This window comes from Vicia villosa, linkage group LG5 (assembly GCF_029867415.1).
Source record: "Vicia villosa cultivar HV-30 ecotype Madison, WI linkage group LG5, Vvil1.0, whole genome shotgun sequence".
NCBI lineage: Eukaryota > Viridiplantae > Streptophyta > Magnoliopsida > Fabales > Fabaceae > Vicia > Vicia villosa.
In genome coordinates, this window is record NC_081184.1 from 120,899,969 (window position 1) to 120,912,038 (window position 12,070).

The 12,070-nt window shown below is 34.4% G+C and overlaps 1 protein-coding gene across 1 annotated transcript; it reads left to right on the forward strand.

Moving 5' to 3' along the window:
• Positions 1-737: 737 nt before the first annotated feature.
• On the forward strand, positions 738-11,294 carry LOC131602254 (DDT domain-containing protein PTM). Its single transcript, XM_058874322.1, has 10 exons — positions 738-2,521; positions 2,598-3,209; positions 3,476-4,625; positions 4,999-5,287; positions 5,385-5,509; positions 6,636-7,096; positions 8,064-8,092; positions 9,289-9,960; positions 10,180-10,382; positions 10,771-11,294. Exons 1-9 carry the CDS (start codon positions 1,035-1,037, stop codon positions 10,347-10,349), a joined length of 4,995 nt encoding a protein of 1,664 aa, XP_058730305.1. The 5' UTR covers positions 738-1,034; the 3' UTR covers positions 10,350-10,382; positions 10,771-11,294.
• Positions 11,295-12,070: the final 776 nt, after the last annotated feature.

Sequence of the window (12,070 nt, forward strand, 5' to 3'; positions counted from 1 at the left end):
ATGACAAATATAAGAGTTTTTACAATGACAATGTACTGTTTTAAACTCTAATAGTTAAGGGGTTTTTGGTCTAGTCCCCCTATGTAACTTGTTATTCCTACTTTTTGTTTAATGATATTCCTTATTTCAGTTTAAAAAAAAATATCTCATATATTTTAGTAAAAAAATGCGGTTAACAAAATCAATAATATAAAATTTCAATAGTAATATTTTGGACTTTAAAAGAAAAAATATTTTACAAAGAATATAATAATTAAAATTGATTACTTTAAAAATATCTTACTTAAAACGACTAAATGTATTTAGTCTAAATGTCATATATCGTCTAAATGTCATATATATGAGTATTTTGAATTCAATGAATAAAGATAAAATTCTAGAAATGAATTTTTATAAAATATAAAATGTGAAATTCATTGAATTTTCCTATATTGTTTCATTATTTATTTATTATTTAAATTAGGAAATGTGAAAATTTCCATTGAAGAAAATACCATTAAAATTATTTTTACTTAATTTAAATTTTGTTTATTTATGTAATAATGCCAAATTTTACCCTTGAATTGAACCAACATTCCACACTTCCACCCAAGTTATATTATTATGGTAAAATATCTTACATCTCTTCATACTTACTAACCATTATGTGATCCGCCAAACGTAATTTTTCGTAATAAAGCATCTATAAAACTTGTGAGCACACACTACTTAGTTTGTTTGACCCACTTCGACTCTAGAGAGAGAAAGAGAGAGAAGTAGCATTTGGATTTCGTGCCCAACTTCCGCATTCTTTTTCTCTCTCTACATTTTCCGTTTCCATTTCCCTGTATCTCGTTTCATTTCTCACTTCCTCATTCTTTTTTCACCTCCAGGGTTTTTCTCTCCTCTCACTTTCTCTCTTCTTACCTTCGATTCTTCTCTCTCTTTTTTTTTTCTTTCGTTTTTTTCAAAATTATTTTCCCTCTCAATTCCTCTTCACAGGGATCAACCACCGCTGTTACGATCACAGTGTGGTTGTCGTTGTATCTCTGAAGATGGAATTCGTTGGGAAAACCGTTCAGAAAGAGGGGGAAGGGGTTGGGATTGTGTCAGGAACTGTGAAATCCTTCGACGATTCGTCGGGTTTACTGAAGATCCTTTTCGAAGACGGTCATTGTGAGGAGATGGAAGTTTCCGAAGTTGCTCCGCTCTTGGAAATTCAAACGGAGCTTCCTAAGGTCAAGGCGAAGGTCGGTCGGAAACCTAAAAAGCGACGGATGCTTGAGCGGAGTGGCGGAGCGACTTCGTCTTCAGGTAATGTTACTGATACTTTGGTGGCGGGTAGTGAATTTAGCGGGGTTTTGAATGGGAATGGTTTTAGTGGCGGGAATGAAGGGAATCTTAGGGGTAGTGTGAATGGAACTAGTGGGAGTGTGGAAAAACTAGGAAATGGAAATGGATTTGGTTCTGATGAGATTTTGAATTTGAATGAGGCTATTTCCGATGATAATAATAATAATAATAATAATAATAATAATAATAATAATAATACTAATGGAGTTTTTGTTAAAGATGATATTGATTTGAATTCTGAGCTTAATTTGAATGATGATATCGATTTGAATGATGTGTCTGAATCGCCTTTTAATAACGGTGATTTGAATAGAAAAGATTGTATTGATTTGAATTTGGATGTGAATGTGAATGTGAATGATGAGGAGGGTGTGAATTTGGGAGAGGAAGCTTTGCCGCGGGAATGTAATTTTGATTTGAATGTGGGTGTGTGTGAAGAAGTTAAGGAGGCTCAGGGTTGTGCTGATGGAAATGGGTATTCTGAGGTAGATTGTGAGATGGGACAGCTGCGGGAGGAAGAGTCGGTTGTTAAGCATAGGTCTATGGAAGTTGATGGGGTTTGTGATAACTTGAATTGTGCCTCTGATGCTGTCAAATTGGAGGAAAAGGAAGGCGGTGGTTCTGTTTCCCTCGAAGCTGGTGTTGTCGCAGCTAATGAATACCAATCTGATCTTGGAACTCCATGCAAACAAGGAAGTAGTCCGAGGAAGAGAAGGAAAGTGTCAGATATTGTAAAAGCCACCCCGGACACGGCTTTGAGGAGGAGTTCTCGCCGGACATCAGCTAGAAAACTAGCTTCAGCTGCAGTATCAGAGCAGGTCACTGACGATCCTCTGTCGTCCTTGGAAACCAGTGTAGCAGCAGAAGAAAAACCTACAATCACTGAAAATGAGAAATATGAACAGTGCAATGTTCCTATTCCGAAGCTGCAATTACCCCCTTCTTCCAAAAATTTGAATTTAGACGGCATTCCTGTTCTTGAATTTTTTTCTGTTTATGCTTGTTTAAGATCATTCAGTACCTTGTTGTTTTTGAGTCCATTTGAGTTGGACGATCTTGTAGCGGCACTTAAGTCTGAAATCCCTAGTGTCTTATTCGATAGCATTCATGTTTGTATTTTGCAAACTCTGAGAAAGCATTTGGAATTCCTTTCCACTGAGGGTTGCCAATCTGCGTCAATATGCCTGAGGTATATTTTGTTTTCATTTTTCATTTTATCATGCCAATAACGTGTACTCCATTTTTATACTTTTCCTTCAATGCAGGAATCTTAACTGGGATTTCTTGGACCTTGTCACATGGCCCATGTTCTTGGCCGAGTACCTTCTGATTCACAGTTCACGATATAAAACTAGTTTTGATGCTAACCTCTCAATATTGGTAACTGACTACTACAAACAGCCTGTCATTTTGAAGCTTGAGATTCTGCAGTACCTGTGTGATGATATGATTGAAGCAGACACCATAAGGTCAGAGCTTAACAGAAGGTCTTTGGTAACAGAGACTGGTATGGGTTCTGATCAGAATATTTATTTTGACACTAGCAAGAAAAAGAAAGCTGTAATGGATGTTTCTGGAAGCTCTTCCTTGACTGAGGAGATTGTGGATGACACAACTGACTTGAACAGTGATGAATGTTGCCTTTGCAAGATGGATGGAAATTTAATATGTTGTGATGGTTGCCCTGCTGCATACCACTCAAGGTGTGTCGGGATTGCAAGTAACAATCTGCCAGAAGGTGACTGGTATTGCCCTGAGTGTGCTATTGGCAAACACCAGGCATCGATGAAATCACAAAGGTCACTCCGAGGAGCAGACTTGTTGGGGATGGATCCTCACGGCTGTCTTTATTTTGATAGTTGTGGTTACCTGTTAGTGTAAGTGTAGCTATGCCTTTTTTCTGAATAAGTTTGTGTCATAGTTTGTTCATCTCTAGTTTTCTGCTCTTAGCTAGTAAAGTGTTTATTGATAAGTGACAAAAAATATGGGAAGTGGCCTATGAAAAATGCGTTCTTGTCAATGTGATAAATGTAAAGCACGTCACATGTTGGAAGCATCACCTAACCTCTGCTTTGTCTAACATATTTATATTATTTATAATTTTAGATGTATTAATTTCATTTTCCTGTTTAAACATTTGCAGTTCAAAGTCATCAGATGCGGGGTCCTTGTTCAATTACTACCATGTAAATGATATACCTGTTGTGATCGAAGTTCTAAAATCCATGGATACTTTATATGGAGACTTATTAATGGCTATCTACAAGAGTTGGGATATTCCGGCTGACTTAAATGCAGGGGCTAGTAATTTGGCCGTCTTTAATCGAAGTTCATTCAAGAACATGCAAATGACGGCTAAATATTATTCTATGTCCACATCTTTAGCACCTTTTACTTCTTCAGTAACATTTATGGACAAGAATCTAGTTGATGATCAGAAAATGTTGGAGAAAAATTCGACTATTGACTGTTGTACTCGTGATGGCCAAGAGTTTCCAAAAGCTGGGAACAAATTAGACTCAACGATAGAAAGTCCTTGTATTGCCTCAGAAGGATCAGCTGATACCGCACAGATGAGATCAGGCATTGAGAGTATTCAGATGCACAGGCTATACGATTCCAATAGATCAGATGAATCCTTAAATCAATCAAAAATACCAGAAAAAGACTTTCCCGTTGGCGACTGTTCTTTGGCATCTTCCACACTAGATGGGGAACATAATATTGAGTTAAGATCCATAGGTGTTAGCAGTACCCCCTATATGGGCAATAAGGATACATCACAAGCTCCTTATGGGACTGACTACATAAACTATTACAGCTTTGCAAGGATGGCCTCATCAATTGCCCCGGAGTTGATGTGTAAGATATCTGAAAAGATCAATAAAAATATTATAGTGACTGAAGAAGAAATAATTTCAGACCAAGCAAAGACCATCATTAAGAAGTCCACCAATTTTTGTTGGCCAAGTATTCAAAACCTGAATGCAGCTGCCCACAAGGAAAAATGCGGATGGTGCTTTTCTTGCAAGGTTGCAAATGATGACAGAGATTGCATATACCTTTCTGTGGTGAAACCACTTTATGAAGTGTCTAAAAGTTCTTCAGCTGGGCCTCAACCCAAGATCCAGAATGGACATCTTAGAGAGATAATATGTCAAATTTTCTCTCTCGAGGCTCGATTGCGGGGTCTTTTATTGGGTCCATGGTTGAATCTGCATCAAACTAATTTTTGGCATGAGGATCTTTTGAAGACATCTGATCTTCTTTCTGTGAAACGATTATTGCTTCTTGTAAGGATATACTCTCCCTCTCTTTTTTTAAGACATCAATAGTATGATTGGCATGATTGATCAGCTCATTTCTAAGTTCTTTTTTGCTATTCAGAATTAGTGGAAATATAGTAAAAAGGAAATGAATTTTTTTTTTTTTTAAAAATTTAAATATAGTTTTAACGTTGCATGTGAGTGCGTGGTTGATATTTGATCTTTGATTGTGCCAAATATTCCAACGTATAAGGTACACTCATAAGATAGGATCAAAGCTTATTATATCTTTATCATACCCCTCTTATATCCAACTTTCTTATCATATCCATTCTATCGAGTCAATTAAACAGGACCTGGTCTTATTTTAATGTCCAACGTTGTAATTTTGAATTTGCAGTTGGAATCCAATTTGAGACATCAAGCACTTTCAGTCGAGTGGTTAAAGCATGTGGATTCTGTGGTTACTATGGGATCAGCTACTCATATTGTGGTGGGTTCATCACGCACATCCTCAAAGCATGGTATTGGAAAGAAAAGAGGCAGACATTCAGATATTGAATCCAGTTCATCTTCAAAGACTACCGGTGGTTTGGGAATGTATTGGTGGAGAGGTGGTAGGCTTTCTCGAAAGTTGTTTAATTGCAAGGCCCTGCCTCGCTCCGTTGTTACCAAGGCTGCTAGACAAGGTTTGCAAATTGTTCCCTTTAGTATATCACTGGTGGTGGTTGTGTTATTCATCTAAATAATCATTTTGAATTTATTTGGAAGTTTGAAATTCTGCAGCTGGGTTTACAAAGATACCAGGTATTTTTTATCCTGAAAATTCAGACTTTGTAAAGAGAAGCAGATGTTTTGCCTGGCGAGCTGCTGTTGAGATGTCAACAAGCGTTGATCAGCTGGCTTTACAGGTATGATTTTATTACTTGCTGATTGCTCTTGGCATCTCACTTTACCCATGCTCCTGGTGTTATTGATGCCCTCTCATATGCAGTTTTTTATCGTTGTAGTTTGATTATTGGAGACACTCAGCATATTTTTGTACTTTAAACATGAAAACTGAAAAGTTCAAAACTTTTCTATTAAAATTGCTTGTGTTAAAATCAGAATTTCAATGGAAATTACAATGTAAAGACATTAACTCTTTTAGGGGCCAATATTTACATGCCTTTTCTGCTATATTTATTTATTTATTTATTGGCAAATGCTATATTAAGAAACCAAATCTAGAAATATAATCTTTGAAATTGTGTATTCAATATTGTGAGAGTTTAAGGATTTTTGTTTTAGACTCAACTTGTCTTTTAATTCCTTTTCGAGTTAATTAACAACTGCCCTTAGGGCACAAGTTAGCAAAACCCTTTTTATTTCAATCTTGCATTTTCTATTATGGCAACTGTTGTTTCTTATTGTATTTATGTACATAAATGAAGAGATGGGAATGCTGCCCCAAGTGATGCTTGGTATATTATTAGTCGATCAGTTGTCATATATTTTTGTTGTTGCAAAATGTTGCAAGTTTCAATATAATATTGCTTGTAATGTATTTTTTTTCATTTTATTATTCATTGTTTTTGAGCAAAGAGATTTCCTATATATCCAAAGGAAGTCACAGTTCAAGTTCAACTATTATTATTGAGGAATGAGGATTGTTTAGATTTAAAAACTGGTTTTTCCAAAAGAAACCTCTTTCTTGTAGAGGATGATTGAGAAAATATGTTGGTTGTTTTTGCTGTATCCAAATGATTGTGAACAAAAAGGAGAAGAGTGCTATATTCAAATTAGAATAGGATCCCAAAATGAACATGAATAACTGTTGGCAATTGTATGAAGTCAAGTGAGTGTCACAGTTAACTTGAAAAGCCCAGAATGAACTCGGAAAATCTAGTGGTATATGTAAATATATTGGAATGATGAATGCCTATGCACATGTTAGTAGCTTTCTATTCAATGTTATTTCACAATGAGTAGCTTTCTCTTCTCATTAATGGAATATCTACCGCCTGCAATCCAAGATAAACTATTCCACATTTTCAGGTTAGAGAACTCTACTCAAACATAAGGTGGCATGATATTGAGAATAACCATCCTCTACATGTACTGGACAAGGAATCTAGAAAATCATCCAAGCTATTCAAAAAAGCAATTGTACGTAGGAAGTTGCCAGATGGACAATCTGTGAAATATCTTCTAGATTTTGGGAAGAGGAGGGTTATTCCGGATATTATTACTAAGCACGGTTCTTTATTGATGGAGGAACCCGAAAGTGAGAGGAAAAAGTATTGGCTGAACGAGTCTTATGTTCCTTTACGTCTTGTAAAGAATTTTGAGGAAAGAAGAATCGTCCGCAAGTCCAATAATAAGAAACATGGAAAAATTCTTGGGATTGATAGAGTAAAGAGGGCTTCTCAACAAAGGGGGTTTTCATATTTGTTTTCTAGAATGGAAAGATCTGTTTGTCATCAGTGTGAGCATTGCAAAAAAGATGTTCCGGTCAGGTATTTGCAGTATTCACTTATCTGGACATGTTTTGAGGATTTTCTATTTTAATATTTCATCTTGTTCATGGTATTTTTTGTTTTAATTTAGTTGAGGATTAGACTCGTATTTTCTTATTTATGACGGGATTCCTTTCTTTAGTAGCCAAATCTTCTTTTACCAAATATCATTCCAAAGCTGATATTTGAACCATAGTTCAATATACGTGGTCTTTTAGAAATATATACCTGTGAAGTAAATTTCCTAGTATTTTTTTGTTTGTTTTTGACTCACCTAGAATTAATATTAAAACTTATTTAATGATCAATCTAATATTTCCATTTTAGCATATATTACCTGCATGTCTATGATGAAGATGGTATATTCTTGTTTCTCTAACATTAGCTTTTAATTGATGTTATGCATATAAACCAGTATGCTGTAGGACTATAAGGGTTATAATTGTTAGGATAGTTTGAAGAATGATAGTGTAAGACAGTCAAACAGTTAAAAATTAGTGGATTGATTTGATACTTCATATTACGAATTGGGGTTGATTTGATACTTAATATTACAAACTAGCTTCTTCTTCTTTTTTTTTTTGATTTAATCCAACATTTGCCAACCCCTGCAGGCATTTATTAGGGTTTAGTTTGTATTAGGTTCTAACCATGATTATTTAATACATTCAGAGTTGCTGGAGAATTAAATTTCATCCTTCTTGTACTTTTTTCCCCTCTTAATAAATTCTCAGTTTACCAATATATATATATATATATATATATATATATATATATATATATATATATATATATATATATATATATATATATGTGTATGTATGTATGTATGTATGTCTGGTTGTCTGTGGCCAAATTCACCACAGAGATATTACCGGTGAAGGTTTAGTGCTCAGAGATATTGTTGCCTTATTATTATTAATTACTTAATTTGATACTTATAACTTTTTCCTTCTTAAATTGGCAGGGAAGCTGTGAGTTGCCTTCATTGCAAAGGTGTGTTATTGTCTTATATCCATGTTTTTCTTCTTCCTCATCAATTTTGATTTTCAGCCAGTGAATTGTTTATTTTGTCTCATAACTATTTGTTATTCTTCTATTATTCCATTTTTAGCCTATAACTTATATCTCACCAAATCTGAAATTGTCTTAACTACATGGACAGGATCACTATATTTTCCTGTCAGTTTGTCTAACCTGTTTATGAAACCTTTTCTATGTTATATTGTGTAAGTTCAAGATTAGTGATTAAAGTTGTCTTATATACAACAAGCACCTTTCTTGGTCATACATAATCTTAAAAAGTAAAAACAAAATAAATTTCACTAAGATTGGTTCAATTACTCCCTTCCTCCCTCCCTCCCTTCCTACATACTAAGTTAATGTTTTCAACTTTCAAGTATTCTTTAAAAATTATTCAAAATTGTAGGTTTTATTCAACTGAAATCAAGATTGGAAATGGGGTGAGATGAGTGTGATCTATGCCAGGGTCATCCTCTATTCATTATGAAAACAACTTCATTTGTTGGTCCAACTTTGGCTTATTTGTCTCTGCTCACGATTAACTTGAGCTCAATGAGCTAATATTGAATTTTGTATTATTTATCTAAAAATGTTTTGTTAAAATATAATTCATTTATGTTAAAATGAAGCCAAATTCTAGTATGTCATAGGTTTGTTGTTGTTATTTCTATTATTATAATATTGTTGGTTGGGATCCCACATCGGCTAATGATATGACCAAAGTGTTCTTTAACTATGTTATATTGGATAGCGAGAATTAATAATTTGTTGTTAGGTTAGTATTTTTTCTCTGTCATCCGGGTTTAAACTCGGTTCCTCCAACTCCTTCAAGCCTGCTCAAATTAGTTGAGCTGCCCAACCCCCAAGTCTTTTTAAGACGTTGAAACATATAATTATATTAATATCTTTCTCTTTGGTGTTTAATGTTCAGTTCTGACTTGCGGATATCTGCAAATTAGATACCAATCCATGATCTTTTCATTGTCTGGTAATGATTGTGCTGAGAATATCTCTTAACTTTAACTAGAGAAGTAGTTTGTGTATGTATGTCTTGATATGTTTTGGTTAGTTTGGCATCTGTTTTATGCCACTTCATCTTTGAAAGTTGGCTATTTTTCATGAACAGTATTTGGACTTTGATATCTGACTTGTCATTTTATGGTTTGTAGGATATTTTCACAAGAGGCATGTCAGGAAATCTGGCAGCACAACCGCTACTGAATGCACATATTCTTGTCATAAATGCCAGGATGGGTTGCAAGTAAAGGCTAATACTAATGGTAGGAAAGTTGGCACAAAACTGCAGAAGATTCAAGCACAGAATTGTAAAAGTGATCCATTGGTCTGTAAATCAGCGAACGTTAAAGGCAAAAAGAAGGCATCAAGTAAGGTGCGGCAGGTGTTATCTCAAAACAATAAGAAAATCCAATCAGTTGTACCTCTTCGTCGTTCTACTAGAAAAGTCAAATCCATGTATTCACGCAATCAAATGATTGGAGGATATAAAAAAGGAATGCAGAGTAAAAAGAATGTAGGGCATAAAAAAGGAAAGAACAGTAAATCCAAGAAGGTAACCTCACAAAAGTCCAAGAAAACTACTGGTCAACGCAAGACGTGGGAAGTAACTATTGCACGTGAGAAGAGATCAAAACATTTTAGCAGTTACTGGCTTAACGGTCTTTGGTTTTCTAGAAAGCCAAATGATGAACGAGTAATGCTTTTTGAAGCGAAAAAGCATACTATCTCCGCTGTTATTTCTGGTTCATTTGATTATCCTAAATGCCGCCTTTGTTGTGGAGATGAATCTACTTCAAATTATATTGCTTGTGAAAAATGTGGAGGTAACTACTTTTCTTCCTTCATGTTGATATTTCTTCCTCTTGTTCTAGTAAGTGGGCGGGGAATGGAAAAGCTATTTTATGTTACAAGTAACTATTTTAAATGTCAGTATACCACATGAAATATGTTGTATAAGCATTAGAGCTGTTTCTTTTAGTTGTTAAGATAACCGAGCCTTTTGAAAGTACTATATTTTTTGAACATGCCATGCTATTGTGCAGATTGGTTTCATGGGGATGCTTTTGGTCTCACCGAAGAGAATGCTAGTCAACTTATTGGGTTTAAGTGCCATGTTTGTCGTGGAAGGGATGCTCCAATCTGTCCCCATGTGAAAATTAATGCATTGTCTCACACTGAACCCAATGCCGCAATTGAGCGTGCAGAGGAATAATTTAATCGTGTTTCTCTCTAACCTTTGAGTGAGGTATGTGTTGTCATTTCCTATTATGATTTTTTTTTTTGAAGAGGATTTATTTGTATGATTTGATACCTCATAGCTTTTAACAAACTCACCAAATTACAGTAATAGATTGTAGTTAAAATGTGAATTTGATAGACAAATTGTAAGCTTGGTCATATCAGTTGTTAGTTTTTCAGTGAATAGGAGATATTGCCATTAGTTACGACTTACGGCTAACAATGGGAAGCCGGTGTGACTGATAAGTCATAACTAATTCATAACTAATACTTCACAATCAAGAACATTGCTAGAAATAACTTGTGTGCAAAATTTGTTCTATATGCTTATCTTCATTTCAGGTTTATTGATAACTTAAGTGCAAGATTCTGATATTTGTTTATCTTCATTTCAGGTGTAATGATTTGGTTTGGCTGGACGTGATTGGACATCAGATGCTGGCTTGTAGAGTTATTTTTCTACCTGCAAGGATATGATGGCAAATGTTTATTTTTGTTGTAAAAAAAAAAGAAATATCTCATTTATGTAGCTGTAAGAGGAAAGATTGCTGTGCTGGCTTCTGCTCTGATGCCTTCTGTTTCAACCTTCTTGGCAAGAGAGAAGAATAAAGAAACTACAAGCATGATATGCAGAAAGACTGAGGATAGTTGCAATCAGAATACAAATTGAATCTATACATCAATTGCATTTATTGCAGTATCATTTTTTTATATTTTAATTTAGGGTTTTTTTTTCCCTCTAGACTTGTTCCTTTCAAATCAACTTTCATAGGAATCGGTTTATGATAGATAGAATACTGCTCTGCAAGAGAGGCTTTTGCTAGTTTTCCATTTTATAACTAGTGAACCCTGAAGCATGGGGAGTTATAGGAGTTACTTGGGATTTTTCTTTTAATAAGGAATTACTTTGGATGGTACTCACATTTTGAAATTGTTTTGGTCTTTCGTGTTCAAACCCCACTGCCCCTAAACACACATACTTACAATTAAAATGTGTTGAGTACTACCAATCGTTAGTTGGTTCGGTTCAATGGTGATTGGCGCTGGACTTGGTAGGGAGAACTGCGGTTCGATTGGTTCACCATTTTAAAGAATAATCAACAATTTGATCTTCTATTAAAAAAAAAAAAAATACAATTTTGACTAATGTTACTAAACAACTACTCATGCAATTTCCTACTATCGGATGTGAGTTATTTTCTCAATTCTTTTTAGGAATGACAAATCCAATATATTTTTATGTCGCGAAGAAAAACTTATGCTCATCACCTTCTTTCCTTTCGATTCAAATTCTCCTAAAACTAAAAAAAAGAATTGTGTTTCAAATGACAATCGATTCATCAATGAAATTGAGATATATTATTTTTGTCTAAATGCGCATATAATGTGACTATTAAACATTTCTTATTGTATTTTATAAGATTTTTGTTTCTTTCATGTCACTTAGACTCTGATAGTTTATTTTATATTATAGAATATGAATAAACATCTAATGTGTATTTGAATTTTTATTCGTGCCATCTTTCATATAATTCATGAATATTTATGCAATGTGGAAAGAGTTGAAAGAACTATTGTGCATGTTAAAATTTTATTTTTTTAAATGTTGATATCCATCTTTTTTGATATCCATCTTTCCTGTGAGAGACGTACTATTTTTCCACCTATTTTCCCTACGCTCACACTTCAATTATT

What these genes read in the sequence shown, in the direction of transcription:
- LOC131602254 (XM_058874322.1), top strand. Translation starts at nt 1,035, where the DNA reads ATGGAATTCGTTGGGAAAACCGTTCAGAAAGAGGGGGAAGGGGTTGGG. An exon ending in TGAAACGATTATTGCTTCTT is followed by an intron (nt 4,626 to 4,998) that starts GTAAGGATATAC and finishes TTGAATTTGCAG; the next exon opens with TTGGAATCCAATTTGAGACA. An exon ending in GAGTTGCCTTCATTGCAAAG is followed by an intron (nt 8,093 to 9,288) that starts GTGTGTTATTGT and finishes TATGGTTTGTAG; the next exon opens with GATATTTTCACAAGAGGCAT.